The 17,746-nt window shown below is 41.3% G+C and overlaps 1 protein-coding gene across 6 annotated transcripts in view; it reads right to left on the bottom strand.

Moving 5' to 3' along the window:
- The window catches only part of LOC136428520 (atrial natriuretic peptide receptor 1-like), an 82,014-nt gene that overhangs the window by 13,936 nt on the left and 50,332 nt on the right, over positions 1–17,746 (bottom strand). For all 6 annotated transcript variants that reach the window (XM_066418102.1, XM_066418099.1, XM_066418104.1 and 3 more), the window contains exons 6-11: positions 14,403–14,550; positions 12,652–12,746; positions 12,223–12,367; positions 8,969–9,056; positions 724–879; positions 146–215 (exon numbers count right to left, since the gene is read on the bottom strand). In XM_066418102.1, the coding sequence (XP_066274199.1) occupies positions 146–215; positions 724–879; positions 8,969–9,056; positions 12,223–12,367; positions 12,652–12,746; positions 14,403–14,550 (702 nt within the window). The remainder of the gene's footprint in view (positions 1–145; positions 216–723; positions 880–8,968; positions 9,057–12,222; positions 12,368–12,651; positions 12,747–14,402; positions 14,551–17,746) is intronic.

The raw sequence follows: 17,746 nt of genomic DNA, 5'->3' as shown, positions 1-17,746 counted from the left end.
CAGATACATTCATAGAGGTATGATATGGACGAATGACATTGCCAAAGAGATGAACAATTCAATTTCTGTACAACGTTTTGTTCGCAATAATATATTCTACCTGAAAACTTCCGCCTCTAATGTAACATTTGGTTTGATCTCTTACCTCATCTGCTACTTTACAGTACCCAGCCTCTGCGAACTGTTGCGACTGGATCTGTCCGTCCATCAGAGATCTAAAGCATAGAACAAAAGCTGAGTTTTTTCTCAAATATCTTATACCAAAAAGAGAGACCACAAACAAACACTCGGGTAACAACAGTTCTACTGCTAATATATACAAAAACCTGATGATGTCACAAAGGGAGATTTTTCAAATAAACAAACAAACAAACAAACAAACACATCTAAAGCCATAACTATTTTGTACATTGTCAGTTTAATGTTGAATGCGTTTATGACTGCGCAAGATCCGACATACTGTGACATACTGCGTAACATGCGAAAATCGCTTGGGAGCGCTGTTGACATCACTGCCTGATCAAACGACCAACCAAACCAAACCAAACTAACCTAACATTGTTACTATATGATCTATAACAATATTTCTCAATGATGAAAAGGAAGAGGGAAATTGACGACTACCCAAAACTGAAGAGATGCAAAGATTAACAAAACTGCATGAAAAATTTATATGTCATATGTGCTTCAACATGGATTGAGAAAAAAGGCTCGTGTACATACAAGTTGGAGTCCCTCCGCGGCAAGTCACGGCTACGCTCGTCGAGGAGCACCATGCTCGGGCCAGGTCGCATCCTCCCCCCGCAGAATATGATGTTGTCCTTCGATATGATGAGCATCCGACGAGCCCTGTCAAGTTCTTGGTCATTTCTTCTATTCCTGTATGCCCAGAAAGTTAGAATGAAACATATCAACACATTATGTGAAGTCCATTAAAACATCTGTTGGTCGCAAAATATGGTAGCCTGTACAACACAAGATTTTGCTGTCTGGAACTGATTTGCTAATCTCAAAGCAGAGGCCGATGTATTAGTTACCTCCTAGAGTTATAGTGAACAACTACTTGCAATGGACATAAATGAAAACAGATGTTAAAGAAATTGTTATTCCTGATAACGGGGGTACCAAACACCCTAGCCCAAACCCGACAAACACCATAATTACTTCACGGAGGTTTGTGTAATAATGACTCTTGTTTCCCATGTATTGCATCATAATTCTAAAACATTTATAATAATAATAGCGGTTTTTATTTCTCATAAAAAGAGTGGAAGGGTGGTGAATTGATCTGACTAAAGAGACATGTTACTGAGACACATTATTTCTAATTGTCCTTCAATCGACACATTAAAGATATAAATCAAAACTATAAGATGACATACTGTTAATTGCATCGTAATGTGTTAATTAAAAAGGTTTCTTATCTTTAAAAAATTCCCACATTCATAGAGGATCAAAACGAGCTTGAAGTACTTTTTCGAAATTGTACGCCCCCTATACGGACAAAATACATTTCCTGAGAAAACTTTTGCGCGGGGGTCACATGGATGTCATGCGCTGGAGCTTACGGACATTTCAGACAGCTCTAATAACGCCGCGGCTCCTGAAAGCAGTTGCAGTGATGCATGACTGCCTGTCCAAAATATCTGCACAGCTATTCCTTCAATGCCTCTATCACATCTACACTCCTATATTATTTTCCTTATATGGAGAGTTGAATTTTTTTCAATTGCATAACGAGAAGCATAACGTTAGAGTTTGAATCACAGTCTCAAATTGACTGTACGGCTCACAAATATGGTCAATGCTAATTCTCGAAAACATATGGCGGTGCATTTTATGTGCAACCCATAGACTACTGAGAGAATCTGAACTTTACAGGCAGCTGCATTGCTTGTGATTAATGTTAAAGCTCCTTACTGTGTGTTCATTTGGGCCTAGGAAATGCATTCTAGTTACTAATGCTGCCAAATGACACAGCCCGGCCATTCATTTCTAAGCTGTACATACATTTTACGGGTAAGATCTCTAAAAGCCGAGTTTCATTGCCCAAACGAAATTGCACTCAAATGTGCTCGTAGGCGTCCAAAGTGCTTTTACCACGCAGCCTTGATATTACAGCTGACCAAGGGAATGTAAAATGGACCATTGGCTCACACTTGAATAAAATATCACTCTGCGTCCTAGGTCCTGTCAACTGCCCTGTCACCTCTAGCGTGTATTGCTTGGTCAAGACGTCTTAGCGTGATTTGAATGGGATGAGAGACATCGTGAAGTTCATTTCCCAGAAACAAATTGTATCTATCTACAAAATATGGTTATGGTCTCCTCGGTGGTATTTCTAAAAAAGTTGGCATGTTTTTTGATATGCGTGACTTTTACAATGCACTTTAACAGGCCGCATCCTTTTCCATTTTTGGCGGCGTTTCAGGAACGCGCCAAACAGTATATTATGCAACTATTTGACAAATAGTCTGGGAGCTTCACGAATCTGTGGAATGTTCCACGCATGCGTAGTTACCATAAAAATCCCATAGTGGGTCCGCGTCGTTTTTTCAATGCCTTTTCAAATTGCTTTGGTGAGACAGCCATCAAGGCGAAAACTGGTGCCCTGAAGGATTTTGTAGAACAGCGACAAGCAACTAAATGAGACCCATCCGTTGAGCTCTGGTCAACAACTGAGAAAGAAAGCTATGTGATTGTCTTTGCAATAGAACTCATTCAGATACTACCTTTACGGAATCGGTTCACGGTACACACAGATCATAAGCCGCTTTCTTGGCTCTCTGCCCAACAGATTATCCAACTGGATGAACACCGCTTACAATAGACATTCAATCACCGCCATGGCAATTGTTTTGTATTGTCTACCTTGCATGTTTGGTTATGCACTGCCTTTATGGGTATTGATTATATGTCCACAAGCAACGACCCTGACGTACCGGTCTGTGGTCCATCCCTCTCGCTGCCTTATCGGATACTCCACCCCCTGTTGTTGGAGAGAAAATTGCCAGCCAATCACATCGCCGCTAACGGTCAAGAGGCAACGTGATTGGTTGCTCACTGAATGCATGAGTGTGTGATTGGCTGACGGCTGGCCGGGACTTAACGCAGTGAGAAGAATAGATCTCAGGCCGGTACGCCAGGGCCGTTGCTTGAGATAAACAAGCGGCTGGCCTAACATGAAAGAGCGATTTTTCTACTAGAAAGGCACGTAATTCATTTCCTAGAATTCCTCGGGTTTCCCGCCATATTCTGTTACACTTGGGTGAGATAAGATTACAAGGAGTCATCCGTCTGCCTTCTAATGATGTTGCCTGGCTCCCATTAGATTACCGAATTTGCCTCCAGCTTTCAATCAATTCTCTGTACTCTCTTTCCAAGTCCTGATGGCAGCTGTCTGTCTGCTGTTCTGGAAAATGTCTACATCACAGAAAGTTTGTATTCTTGAAAAAAAAGAGGAGATAGCCATAACTACTTGTCATGCTATACCATCCTGGGACATGGATTGTACATATTTTGGGTGCTTTCTTTAGCTACCATTTCACTCGCACAAGTCTGTTTTGTTCAGAGGGAGGGAAAGCCCAGGGCTTTAGAGACCAGCAGAGACTAGGTTGTATTGAAATAGGGTCGTTCAACCTTTTCAAAGAGCTCTCTAGAGGTCTATCACACTCATCGGGCACAGTCAGTCACCATTGAAAAAGCGGTGAATTGTGGAGCATGTTTGTGCACCGTTTGTTCTTTCGTTCCGACCCTTGTAGTGCGCATGTATCCCATAGGGAAGTTTCCGTGCTGTTTCAGGAGCAGTGTATATTTTTGAAGTGAGGGTTTGCTAGCCCATCCCTTTTAACGTGCTCGAGACATGTCCTTGATCACGGTACCGCCATTTTACGCTACTTCCGAAAGACGGATTCAGGCTCAAACGAGATGCTCTTCCCAGGATCTCCCAGTTATCAACTTTTTGGAACCAGGAGCTCAACTGTGAGGCTGATACCAGTTGAGCTTTGCACCTCCTCTAAAAAGTACGTGAAAGAGCATTATATTTCTGAAAACCTGTCATAAATTCAACAAGAACATTCAATCCTTTCTGTAACCTAAGCGATACTACGACACTTTTGCAAGATTTTATTTGCTGCTGTTATTGCTTTTATTGTCACCGTGACTCTTCACGAATTCTTGTCAAATTATTGTCGGCGAAAAAATAACTTAACTTTTTCTGTGGTTTGACTTGTGACGTTCGGCGAAAGGGCAGTTAACTTACGTCTAAATTATGATGTAAGATAATGACCACATACAAAACATGCATGACATGTTTTCTCTGGAATAGATTCTTTAAGAGTCCCCCCATCATGGCCGACTCCTGAGCATGCATCTTTGCTCGAACCTGACTTGATTGCATGTGGATTCAATGTGAACTGCCCATCGATTCTTAACCTTTATACATGCACAGGCTTGGTTATGGTAGGGAATATATCATTGATGCAAACATCAAAGCAGAATTTCCCTTATCTAAATTACGCTGGGAAAAAGGCAATGGCAGTTGTCAAAGGAATATGGATGACGTTGCCAATGGTCAGTGTGCTGGCATTGGAAATCCCACGGCGTCTCATAGCAGATGCATTTATGCTCGGATATCTGGCCTTAGGCCAAATGTACGCTCTTCCTGATCCTCGTGGTTGAATTTGGACCCTTTTAATTCAAGACATGAATCTTAAATATCGTTTAGTTCTCGTGAAGATGTTGCATAGGCTCCTTGTGGGGTTTTGGTTATCGGTGGGCATCAGTAGATGTATCCATCGGCACCGGATTTTAGCACATCTGGCGATGCCCTTCTAGTGGAAAATAGATTTTTAGAGACGTCTTTGTCAATTGTAAAGCTGCAGCGGGTGCTACGCTCTACATTCCTTGCTGCTATACAGTTTATACACGACAGTGCCGACCTCTTCTCATATCTACCCGAATCTTACAGCTAAGCCCAGGAAATGTCGGATATGTTCTTAAGTAGCTGAGAAGCTTGACAGGGTCAAGATAGGAAATTGTTAGATAAGAAATTGACGTCCTCTACACGCAGACAGGCTCTTCGTGACAAGTAGTGAAGGGGGGTCAAACCATGTATGATAAGTCAGGTGGAGAAATAGATCGAGAAATGTTGATGGGAACATTTCATTCTATGTTTTCCATTCTTTGACAGGAGAAAAATGGATTTTAAGATTCGTGTCTGCGAATTATAAACCTGCAGCGACTGCCACAATCTACTTTTCTTGTTAGTATACAGACGACAGCACTGAAGGGCGTAACCAACGCGTCGAGCTCTTCCCTATCTACCGGAATCTTAGAGCTAAGGATTAGGAAGTGATGGATCAGCCCTTAAGTACCTGAGACGCTTGACAGGGTCACGATCGGAAATTGCTAGATAAGACCTTAAAGTCCTCTTCAAGGCCACGACATACATGAATGCAGATACACGGACACAGGCTCTTAACAAGTAGTGAAGGTGGACCAAACCAGTATAATAAATCAGGTGGACCGATAGAATGAAAAGAATATAGATCTGTAAGAAGAAAACATTTCATTCTCTGTTTTCATTGGCTTCTTTGAAAGGAGAAGTTTCGATATGTTTTGTCAATGATATATTTCATAGATGTCTTTCTTGGCTTGACTTGATTTTATTTGGATACACAATTAGCTGTTTACAACAGTTATTCTTCCTATGGTTCTGTTAACTGAACTCAAGACCTATTAATCTTAAGTACCACAAATGTTATCGTTGATAACATGACAAGCAAAGTCCATCAAAGCTGTGGGGACGAGATACTGAGGGAAAAAGAAGCTTGTCAACAAAAATCCTTTGAAAAAATACATTGTCAGTTTCGCTCTGCAGTTTGTCAAATGTGCTGCCATCCGACAGCTTGACAAAAGTACAGCACCATCAGACATGCCTTGTGTGAAATTAGTCCAGACGGATAGACCCGCTAGGGTTTAGTAGGCTCCACCACAGGAAATTAACTTCTGGTATCAGTTATTCCATTTCTTTCGGCAAATCCATAGCATTCTCCGGTGCAATCAGTCCCTGTCACGACCGAGGAACTGTTGCTAAATTGCGGTTTGCTTACGGGGGGGGGGTATTCGAAAAATGTCAGAGTTGAAAATTCCGTGATATTTGCTAGGATTGTGTGCAAGGATTTTATGAAAACAGGCGTGGTGTTTCTTGTATTGCGGTTTGACACAATATGTTAATCTGTGCTCATTACGTCTAAATCATGCATGTTCTTAGTAATACCTAGACGATGTAATGGAAAGCGTTCAGAACGAGCAAGATCTTGCAAGTAAGAGGGCGCACGTTACAGTACAACATGAGGTGTTACTGTTCTTACCTAGACGATGTAATGGAAAGCGTTCAAAACGAGCAAGATCTTGCCAGTAAGAGGGCGTACGTTACAGCACAACATGAGGTGTTACTGTTAGAAAAAAATAGTATTTAATCTAGAACTGCCGTAGAGTGGAGCTCATTGCCACCTAGCACTGTAGGAGCGTTCTCAATCGATAGCTTTTAAACATCGCCTACAGTTAGATGTGCAAAGGCCAGGTGTGATATAACCAGCTGCTGCCACGCCGTACGCCTGCGTCACGCCGCGCCGAAGGGCGGTTTTACCGGCTTTATGAATACAGATACACGACATGTGGGGCATCTTGTAGTTCCCACCCTTTGGCAAACTTTGTATTCAAAATGCTGTCACAACTCTTGCAAGTTGAATGCCCAAAGCAAAAGCTTGGACCGAATTCTCCAGAAGCAGCGTAAACCGTCATCAAATGATGAAAGATACCAGGAGGCTAGCTACAGGACAAACAAAATATATTTTTATATTATTGTGATGTCAAATAGAAAGCCCAGCTGAGAAGAAGAGACCAAGTCAATCAACATAAGCTGAACTGAAATTTTTATCAAAACCGCATTCTGATGCCATCAAACTGTTAATGATGAACCCTAATTCCTATTGTGTCGGTGCTGTTAACGTTGTGTACATGTCCGCGGTACTGATTTTAGTGTGGTTATAGTGCTAGTGTTGGATGAAACCAAACGCACGTCATTCACATTCAATAAACAACCTCGGTTTCCCCTGTCCTATATTATTAAAGGCAACCAAAGGAATATTAGGACCAAAAAAATGCTGAAATATTTATGGTAGTGACATTCACTAACACTGTTAAGCACATTTGCATAATACCTTTATACTTTGAGCATTTTAAAACCGCGCAAAGACTTGCCGTACGATGATCCCCTTAGTTTCGCGAGGCTACAGAACCCCGGGGACAATTTTCAATGAGTTCTCACATCACAACAACGACGTCGTATTTTGCACCATGGACGTCGCTATACATTGTGATAGTGTTGTTTGAACTAGATTGACTTTCAAAAGCCGATTTTCGGGCCCTAAAATTACTTGGGTTTCCTTTAAAATACTCAATGCAGGAGTGAAACGTTTTAACGTCTGCCATTGCAGTACACATTTGATACTGGTGATTATATTTGGGGAGTAGTAAGTTCAGAAGAAATGAAAAGTGTATCTCGTGTGGACCGTGGCCGTGACATATCGTTACCACCTTCGAAACTACCTCAATACTGCCGAGACACGCCGGCAATGCTAAGGGTAACCTATTACTTTTTCACTTTGATCTTCACGCCGTTAATCCTTTCTCTTTTAACACCGCCTGTTTGTAAAGCCTCTTTGGAAAGGCCGTAAAATGTCAGCCTTTACGGCCAAGTCTAAATTACAGGCGTGAGTTGTGCGAGGTTCGGCACGGACTCTTTTCACATTTCAATGAGCTCGTCCTTCTTATGCTGTTTTTGTCTGTAGTTCCAGCAGTCACAGTTATGATTGTAGACTTTAAGCCTGGCTAAAGAATATGTTAAATCCCTCCACAACCGTTCCATATCTTTTACCTCCGTGAGTGACCTCCAACGCGGCACTGTTTTTGCCTGTTGTTTGTGTGTTAACACCTATAACTCAAGAGCCTTTTGGGTGGATTTGTTTGAAATTTGGCATGTCAGTAGTTTTTGAGGTCAACGTTGCGATGATGCATGGGCCATGGCGATTTGTAGCACCGTAGCAGTATTTCCAGGTAATGTAGAATTACAGAACGACATCCCAATCTTGAAAATAGCGTGGTGCTGTCCATTAAAACATCTGTTGGTCGCCTAATGGTAGCCTGTACAACATAACTAAGCTCTCGCTGTCTGGACCTACTTAGCTACTCTCCAAGCAAAGTTTAGGTCATTCACTTGGTTGATGCCTGGTGTTATGATAAGATAAACATCTACCTGGACATAAATAAAATTGAATTGTTAAAAAAGTCGTTAATCCTGGTAAAGAGGGTACCACACAGGCATCTTACACTTCATGCAAACATCGTAATCACTTAACGGAGGATTGTGTTCTAGGGACGTTTGTATCCACTGTAGTTGTATATTCTACTACCTGTGTGTTCATCTATTGATGCCATGCTGCCAAGTGCAGTTAAAGAAGTCACGTCAGTAAGATCAACGATTTCTTTATCGATGTGACGTGTGCTAAGTTGATTTAAAGAAAGGAAGTATGGTACCTATTATTAGCAGTCAAGCTATATCTGACGTTGAAAGAAACTAGCTTAAAATATAGTTCTCGCATCATTTTGTAGGATTCACCCCAAATATGTTCAAGAGGAACACAATGACTATAATATCCCACGCACCATTCCTGACCTATTTACTCGCGTTCAACTGATAGTATAAACATAAAGGAGCAGACATTATACCAGACGAAGCATTTTTTTCCTTTTGCTGTACAGTTTGGTGATTACGCATATGCATGAAGTCTACGCCATTCCACGGCTTTAATAAGGGTTTACTCCAACAAAAAAGCATCCATACACGTCTACATTTTGAATACAAGATGTACTGTACCGTCAAAGGAATTGTAGATGTACTCACCACCAAACGTATGTTAGAAAGACACCCACCACCAACACGAGAACAGTAATGACGCTGAACAGAATGATTTGACTGGTATCTGGGTCACCTAAGAAAAAGCATGAGAAATAGTCAATATTCCAAAAATAGCTACTCAAGCAACTTGATACAATTTTGAAACAGTCAGACGTTTCCAACAGCATTCGCTGTCTTTCGTCAGTGACGTCTTTTGACTTTTGGCGTATCTTATTACCTGGATGTCTAACCTTCATCAAATAGTCAATATTTTATTTTAGTATGTACTTTTCATTTCATGTATGTCCAAACGTCAAGCGTACGCCTTGTCGTATGAAGAACAACATACAAATTTATTCTGACTTTGCGATGATAAAATTAAGATGTCATGTCGCTCCTCAGGTAAAGGATACTTACTGTACAGAACAACATATCGATCTCTATGTTTCTATATTTCTATTTTTACCTTCACCATTAACAGAAGGTTATATTTTTGGTCTGGCTATGTTGGAGCGACTGTGGATGTAGGCGGTATAACTCTTAAAGCCAAGGATGGATGTTCAGGATTTTTGGTAGGTAAGTTACTGTTTGGGAGACGAATGTTACGTTTGAGAATGGGACTTCTGGCGGGTTCCTACGGTACTTCAGTGGACCTTCTGTGTTTGTTTGTTTGTTTGTGAACATGATAACTCGTTAGATAGCAAGTGCACAGGCTTCATCATCATTGAATTCATCCATATTCCATTGCCAACAAGAGCTATCTACCTCGTGACTACAGCATATCCAGAACACAAGAGACTTTAGCCGGTAATTCTGCTGCAGTACTAAGGAAAGCCAACAGGGGGCTCCAAATCAAATTGTTATATTTGATAGCGATGGCCTAACTACATACTAAATGTCACAACAATACATATTCAGGTTCTTTTTAGGTGTGCTGCTAAACAGCATACCCCGGTGTACACGCTCACAAACGTTACCGAAAGCGTAACTTTCTTGACGAAAGTTATGAACATACTCTAATGTCAATTAGGAGAAGCCTAGTACACACTGCAATGATACAGTAACATGGCTCAACATTACTCCTCCTCGCTCGGGCACTCTTTTAGCACCAAATTTATGTCATTCACGCGTTTAGACAGCTGCATGAAGGAAAGGGTTAATGGGAAATCTACTGCAGCTACTAGAATGGGCATTTGATACAGATGGGGTCGTAATGTAATTTGTTAGAGACATGGTCCAGGAAGCGGGAAATCTCATTTAGCTTGGCTGCCAGCATGCAAAACAAAAGATGTATTGAAATGGAGTTAGCAGGTTTTGGGTCAGGCGTTCACGAGCAGGCAAAACCAGACCGGCGCCATCACGACTCCTTAAGGGCTTTTCTGTGGAATATTCTGGGGTTTGCGGACCTGGATACGGCATTGGCTTTCTTTGACAGATAGAAATAGATTCTGAGAGAGGCAAGATGTGTATGTGGTCCAAAAAGGTGAATAGTGGCATCATTTGCCAATATGTTGTTCACCTTGTAGTGCCTAGTGGCACATGAGCCATCAAGTTTCCTTGCTGTTTCAGCAGCAGGGTATACTTTTACAGGGAGGGCTACTAGCTCTTCCCCTCCAATGTGCTGGGGGCACCTACACGAATACGAGACCTTTATCTTGCGTCCCTTCCGAAAGACGCAGAGCAGTCCCAAATGAGATTCTCTTCCCATGACTTGGACCGGGGTCTCCCAACTAATTGGAACCAGGAGCTCAACTAAGAGGCTGTATATATGTAGTGAGCTACGGGGATATCCCTCTTTTGCCAATATTAATCCATACCCTTTAAAGGACGTCTGCGACAAAGCAGTCCTGGAGTTAAACGATGCATATGCTGACGCTCTTGCACAAGACTTGTATAACATACAACGCATTCAACATTCTTAGGGGATTGAATTACTCTATAGTAGACTATAGAGTACGGGATGAAACTATGAACCTAATAATGTTACACATATCATAATGTTTGGAAGATTCGATTAGAAAATTATAGTCTCCACCAGTTCTTCACAACATGCTGCTGCGTTAAGAACATTACAAATCTACGATACGATTGTGACGGGTCAGTTCCCCCGGTTCTGTTGCCATGCTCACTCTTGGTCATCTGCAGCCTCAATGAACATCACTACCTTTCATTCTCATGCAGGACGAGCGCTTTAAGAACACCAGGTGTTTGAATATGCCGTCGGAAAATTGAGTGCCTCTTTGCCTCCAGAGTAGCTACTGGAGTGAACACGATATAAGATGAGATGGGCGAACCAGAACAATGGGGCCAATCTGAAAGAAGGCTGAATTCCACTTACACGGTCTTCGTCCATATGGGACTCAATTTCCAACGCCAGCAGTCTTCTCTGGGAACTGGTAACGTTCAATAGGACGCCATGGGCATACTTTCTTCGGGATAGCAAGCTACTTGACGAAAGTGTGGCCAAATGTAAGATTCTTATTTTCTTCGCCAAGAGATTAAAAAAGATTACGTTTTCCGCCGTGTTTGTAACCGTTACGCGATACGGTTTAACGGTGTTGGTGGTTTAGCAGCATAAATCGAAAAGCTATGAATCGATTGTTATGAAATCTAATTGCTGTTGGGTAATCTATCAAATAAATGATTTCATTTGGGGCGCCCTGTCACACTTCTTTGGTACTGCAGGAGACGTACATTTTTGAGAGGTAGAGAGCTGTTGTGTTCTTCATTTATCTTAATACAAAGTACTTGCTCCATTTCCAAATATATCACATACCTTGATCAAGTTCTTCACAAATGGTACGTGGGGTAAGTAGATGTGCTGGTGTTAAATTTCATGACCTTCACATCGTTGAGACGCATGTAGAATTGACCTTCAGAAGAAAGGCCTGGTGTATATTTGGATGCTAAAATGGTTTCTCTCTGGATCATTTCCGAGTGATGAACAGGGGTGTTCTCATGTAAATGGGTCACATGGCAACGCAGAAAGTGATTTTACCTCCAGCCAGATACAGGCACATTAGCAGGGAGCATGATAAACTGCAAAACTTGTCGGCTTTTTTTTTTTCACTATGGATTTGCCTTGCCATATGCAGATTACTAAAAGTAATTGCAGCCTTTCAGCCAGCTTTTCTTTGCGGGGGAGGCATTACATTGGATATTTCAGGGTGCCTCATTGGATACTCCAAGGTTCTCCATTAAGATGCATAGAGATCCGTTAAGAAAAAACCCAAACAATAGTTGCTACGTTGATGACTTACTTGGGCAATCTTCTGTTGGTGGGACCTTGCCGGATCCTCGAAGACCACAGGGCTCCGGGTTAGGCGTGTTGCGACCTGGCCAGTCCATTGACTGATTAGATACCTTTTCCAACGTCTTTGTAAAACCCATATAATCCCAGAAAGGCTGCGAAATAAGCATAATATTACTAACTTAACGCCATCCTCAAGACCAATAATGGTGATTACCTCAATAATGGTCAGGGCTATTTTACGAGTTATGATTCTCTTCTCATTGGCAACTTCACCACCAACATTTTTGTCACCACCTACCCCATTTACGATTATTGTTTGCCGTGATTTGTGTGTCGGCTATATATATATATATATAGCGTCCCATGGCGTTTTAAAAACTTTCCACTCTGTGAGAGATTCTGAAAATGTGTGAATGTGAGTGTGCTGACGCCATACCTTGAATTTCCCCGTATAGTTGTCCATCTCGACAATGGTATAATCAGTGTCCCTGTCCCCCAGTTCGTCAATTCTGATATTGTCTTTTCCAGCACCTTACAACAACACAAGAACATATAAGTTAACAAGTATATTCACACTTATATACTTATTTTACCACACACAAGATTCATTTCCTATATTGTTAAAATGACACCTTTTCAGTAAGAAGATATTCTGAAAACGGCGGACCGTTTTGCCAACTAGGAAACGACCTGTATTATGTGACAGTGCTTGAGCATAAAAACGTACGACTGCGTACGCTTAGATCAAACAAAACACCATTCATACTGTTTATCTTTTTAAATATGTTCCCATCGAGCAAACAATTTACCCCTGCGGTTCGCTGGCAGTTTCCCGCTTGAATTATTATGCATTATTAAACACAATATCAGGAGTACTATGAATCATTGCAGCATGTGTGCAACATTGTGTTCGTTAACTGTTCGTCGTTTTTTTCAGTTACTTATTCCGACTGAATCGCAGCAAATGTATTACTTCAGTCCGTGAAAGAACAGCAGTAAACTAATTCCTTTTGTGACAAAGGCTAGAGTCCAAAACTCGAAGCACGTCCAAATTCTTTCATGTATGAAGTTTCAGCTCATGATTTGTTTCATAACGACTTCCAGTAACGCTTTTAATGCTTCAACTTATGCCTGTATATCAACCACGGCAGGACAGATTGCACATAACTTTTTTCCACCCACGCTCTTTAACCAAGCGTCCATCTAGTACAAAACTATAGACGCGTTTATTAGAGCATAATTTGGGCATCAGTCATTGACACTGTTCGTGTATTACGGCCATTTGTTTTTCTTTCCATACCACTTTGACTCAGTTGACATGTAATGAATGTGTCTAATACGACTGCTTCTTACCCTTTCATCTCGTATTTGCATCAATTTTGGTGTTGTCCATGACATTTATGCTATTGCGTTATCAATGATGTCGGGGGCCCTTTGTTGAAGCTTACACCCTACAAAAGGATGGCGACTTTGAAGTATTGTGGCATCTGATATATAGAGCCATGGCCAGAGGTAGTCCAAGCGTAAAGAGTACGTCCCAAGGAACGTCAGTTATTTCATTGCTTGCACATACAAAGTTCGCGTGAATACGTGACAACACTAGCAAACATCATGGCCAATATCAGCGAGCGAATGTCAGATATGTCCTCTATGAAGTCACGAATGACAAATATGTGAATAGAGAATTTGGGCCATTGTGAAATATTTTGTTTCCATGATTTCTTCCAATATTATCAGCGAAAGTGGGAAAAATTTCAAATGGTATTATTAAACAGTGTTGGAAAGAGCCAATCTCTACATTTGAATACAGTAAGCTTTAAGTTGGCTGTTTGCTTCAATCCTCTAAAAAATGGCATTTTGATGCACTCGAGTTAGTACTTTTGGATTATGATGGATGTATTATTAACCTGGTCTCTAGTCTGTGCCTGGGATTCCTCGGCAATGTAAGCTTTTATCCCCGCCTAGCCAACTAAGCCCGCCTCGGTGATTATGCCTTCCTGGATTCGATGAACAGGGTCTTCAAGGGGCTGTGGTAAATTTTCCTCGGAGCATGTTGGAAATTGTATCGCGAACTGCGGTCATGTGGCAGTCTGGATTCCAGGTTTTATTTTCTGCATTATCACAAAGCAAATGCTACCTTTCTACGTTTTTTAAAATCTTTTCATGGCGTCTTTTTCCCAGCCTTACCCTGAAACGTGCGGTTCCACATCTTCTGTAGAATGAGCGAGCCGTTCGTTTTGAGGTAAGCCGGGTCCACTCCTTCGGCGATGGTCTCGTTCAGCGCCGTGGCGAACAGCACCATTGAGTCGTGATACGCCGTGACGTAATGGTTCTCCTGCAAGGGGGAGGGGGGCAATCGTCATTTCATATACTTTCCAACCATGAAGGTCACCATTTATGACCAGCTTGAGAAAAGGTACCAAATAGACTCTAAAAAGCAAGACTATAGGAGACATGGAAATGTGTGAAAGTAGGATTTTATCCTCTAAGGACTGATGGGATGGGGCCAGCGATAGGTAAAAACTAAGATGAAAGGTTTATTGGTTTTATTGCCAAGACAACATTGTAGTCATATTCTGCAAGCAGATGTATAAAGGCAAGATCGCAAGGTTTTTCTAGCTCTCATTTCCAAGGATGGTCGTTTTTTAATAGAAACAGGGATCTGGAAAAACCTTGCGATTTTGCCTTCCAAAGTCTGATTGAAGAGTAATACTTTGCAGTCCAGGACCAATAGTGTGCCTGTTAGAACCAAGGAGGTTAAACTCTCTTTAACCTCCTTGTTAGTTCTTTAGAGATCGAGCAACAAAGATGATTTTTGTTATCACGTGACAATTGCCGTGAAGCCACATGACAGCTGTTGTGAAGCCACGTGATAATTACGATACTTGCTGTGAACTCACGTGACAGCTGCTATAAAGCCGCGTGATAGTTAATTTTCAGCCACGTGACAATAGCTGCGAGGCCGCGTGACCACTTTTTTAAACTCTCAATGCGATGTTAGTGTTTGTTGCTATCTCGCGTGTGTTTGAATAATGTCGTTTTGGACTGAGTCAATGTAACAAACAAACCTTGGTTGCCATATTCAACCTCTATCAAAAACTTTTCTTATCATTATATCATCGTTGAAGAACTTTTCGCTATCATCCTTGGGGCTGCCTTTGTCTACCACACTAAAAGCAAATGTGCCAAAATGTCCCTCGAGAAATATTCGAAGCTGTTGACGTCTCGGCCCTAAGTTCACTAAATGGATTGGACTTGAGGGCACCTTTTAGAAACATCTCTTGCATTTCTGTTTCCACGTGAGGCGTTTATCGCTCTGTCTGGAAGTTGGGTCAATAGGGACCGGATTCACAAATATTAACCAGGAACACCCGCGGCAACCTCCTAATGCGTCTAGTATGTAGACCCACTTTACTAGACCCACTCTATTATCGATAATATCTGGATAAACGGTGAGTTACTGTAGCGACGTAACTTGCAACAAACAATTCAGCATCAAAATCATAAAAAGCGCATTTGTAGTTTTGTTCTGTTGATATATAAGATGTAATTATAAGACATAGCAGACTACGTAATATTTCTCGACAGCAGCGACCAGAACATATTGCCTGTTGCTAGTAATGCCCCCTCCCCTGATGTCACAGCCCTGCCTATAGGCCTGCTGGAGTCAAAGTGTGTGTACATGGAGTCGAGCATAAAATTGCTCCAAATTGTGGCGAGACTGGTGGAAAGTATTCGATATTACCTACAAAGGGCACAATTTAGGGTTGAAAGAAAATAATTCCTCTTCTATGATTTACTTTGTGATTCCTTTAGAAGCTTATGAAAGTTGCATATTAGCTGAATCGGCCAAAGCACTTGAGATTCATGTACATGTGTATTTCATATGACATGTGTCCCTTGTTGAGCAGTAATGGACTTGTGCAAGGAATTCTGCCTTTTTGATGAAATAATTATGCTGTTTTTGTTTCCATTTTGAGTCTTTTCCATTTCTTTCCGCTGAAGCTGAAAGTAATCTATGGACAAAGATAGGTAGGTCGTTATTTTCTAGTCCAATACAGAAGAGGCGGGGCTTCCTTGGTAATTACAGGTTTGCGTAGCAAAACCTTTGTTGGATCCGTTGGCATTTGCGGTGGCCGCCATCTAGAATTGTGACGTCACAGGGTCACCATACCATTTTTGGGAGGGGTGTTTTTGGGGTCGATAGCGTTCTCTCTATTTTTAACAAATCGGCACACAACTTTCACACATTCAACTGAAATAAAGAGAAAAATTCAATACCAATTCATATTTTAAAAAAGACCCAGTAATCGCTAAACTAACATAGCAAACCTGAAGTATATGTAGCACAAATACTTAACTCTAGTTAAGAATAAACTCAATGCTAAGTGACTCTATTGGTTTGCATGGTAAGCAAAATCAAAATCAATACAATAAGACCCGATGAAATTGAGTCCGTGTCAACAAGATTAGACTCTTGCCTGTTGGCAGTATATCTGACTTTCACATATTAACAACGACATATCTAAATCTCAGATCTATCGTCCAATAAACGAATGACTGATCGCCTTTGAGCTATGGGTGGTTGATGGCGTCACCATTTGAAATCGATAGCACAACAAAGTTTCTAAGAAAAGTGTCTTCCTTTCAAAGGAAATATGGAATGAAAGATATTTCACAAAACTTTTCTTTACGAACCGTTTGTGTGAAGGTAAAAGGGCGTATCTGCGGCAAGGCATCCTATACGTCTTTGTCAATGTTCTTAAAGCAGCTAGTTGCGTTTCCACAGCGTTATCGAGATACCATCACTGACAACATGTGGAGATATTGTCCGTACCATTTAGCATCAAAACGATAGATCTCAAAACGCTTTTATCCTGTGCATGCATCTATACATCACCGAATGTTGTACAGCCAGAATAGGTTTGCCTGAATATCAAAATCCCCCCAATAAATCCCATACGACAATGTACAAATGTCATATCTGATTCCCATACATGTTCTGAGATCATTCATCCTACATATGATATTAAAAGGACTAGAATAACATTAGCACATATGATCTCATCCATTAATATCTGTCAGAACATTTCCTGTGAACTCGACCATGCCCCCCCCCCTCACGGCAATCTTCAAAATACCAGGGACATAGACTTACTGAATTTTGTAGCTAAGCTTTGCCAGAAAAGGTCGCAAGAAGATCTGCGAAGACGAATGTTCTGGCTTCTTGAAATCTCTCGAGCGAGGAAAATTGCAAGACGCCCGTCTCTGACTTTAGCAACGGATCATTGCACAGATGTTACATCGCGTCCGTCTTGGATGTGTGATAAATTATTTGTGGCATGTCGACATGAATGATTCATCAAAGTCTACGGCACAACAATGTTGTAATGTTGTTTGTAATTTCTTCTGAGTGTTTTGACATTGACGTGAAAATCGGTGGGAAACGGAGTAGTGCGTAACTGTTCATCTAACGATCACGAAAGAAGCGAGTTATTTAAAGAAGCCACCTAAATGCATCCTAACTCAAG

The sequence above is a fragment of the Branchiostoma lanceolatum genome, chromosome 2 (genome assembly GCF_035083965.1).
Source record: "Branchiostoma lanceolatum isolate klBraLanc5 chromosome 2, klBraLanc5.hap2, whole genome shotgun sequence".
In the NCBI taxonomy this organism is placed as follows: Eukaryota; Metazoa; Chordata; class Leptocardii; order Amphioxiformes; family Branchiostomatidae; genus Branchiostoma; species Branchiostoma lanceolatum.
Note: the sequence above shows the minus strand (reverse complement) of the source record. Positions and strands in the feature narration are given on the sequence as shown.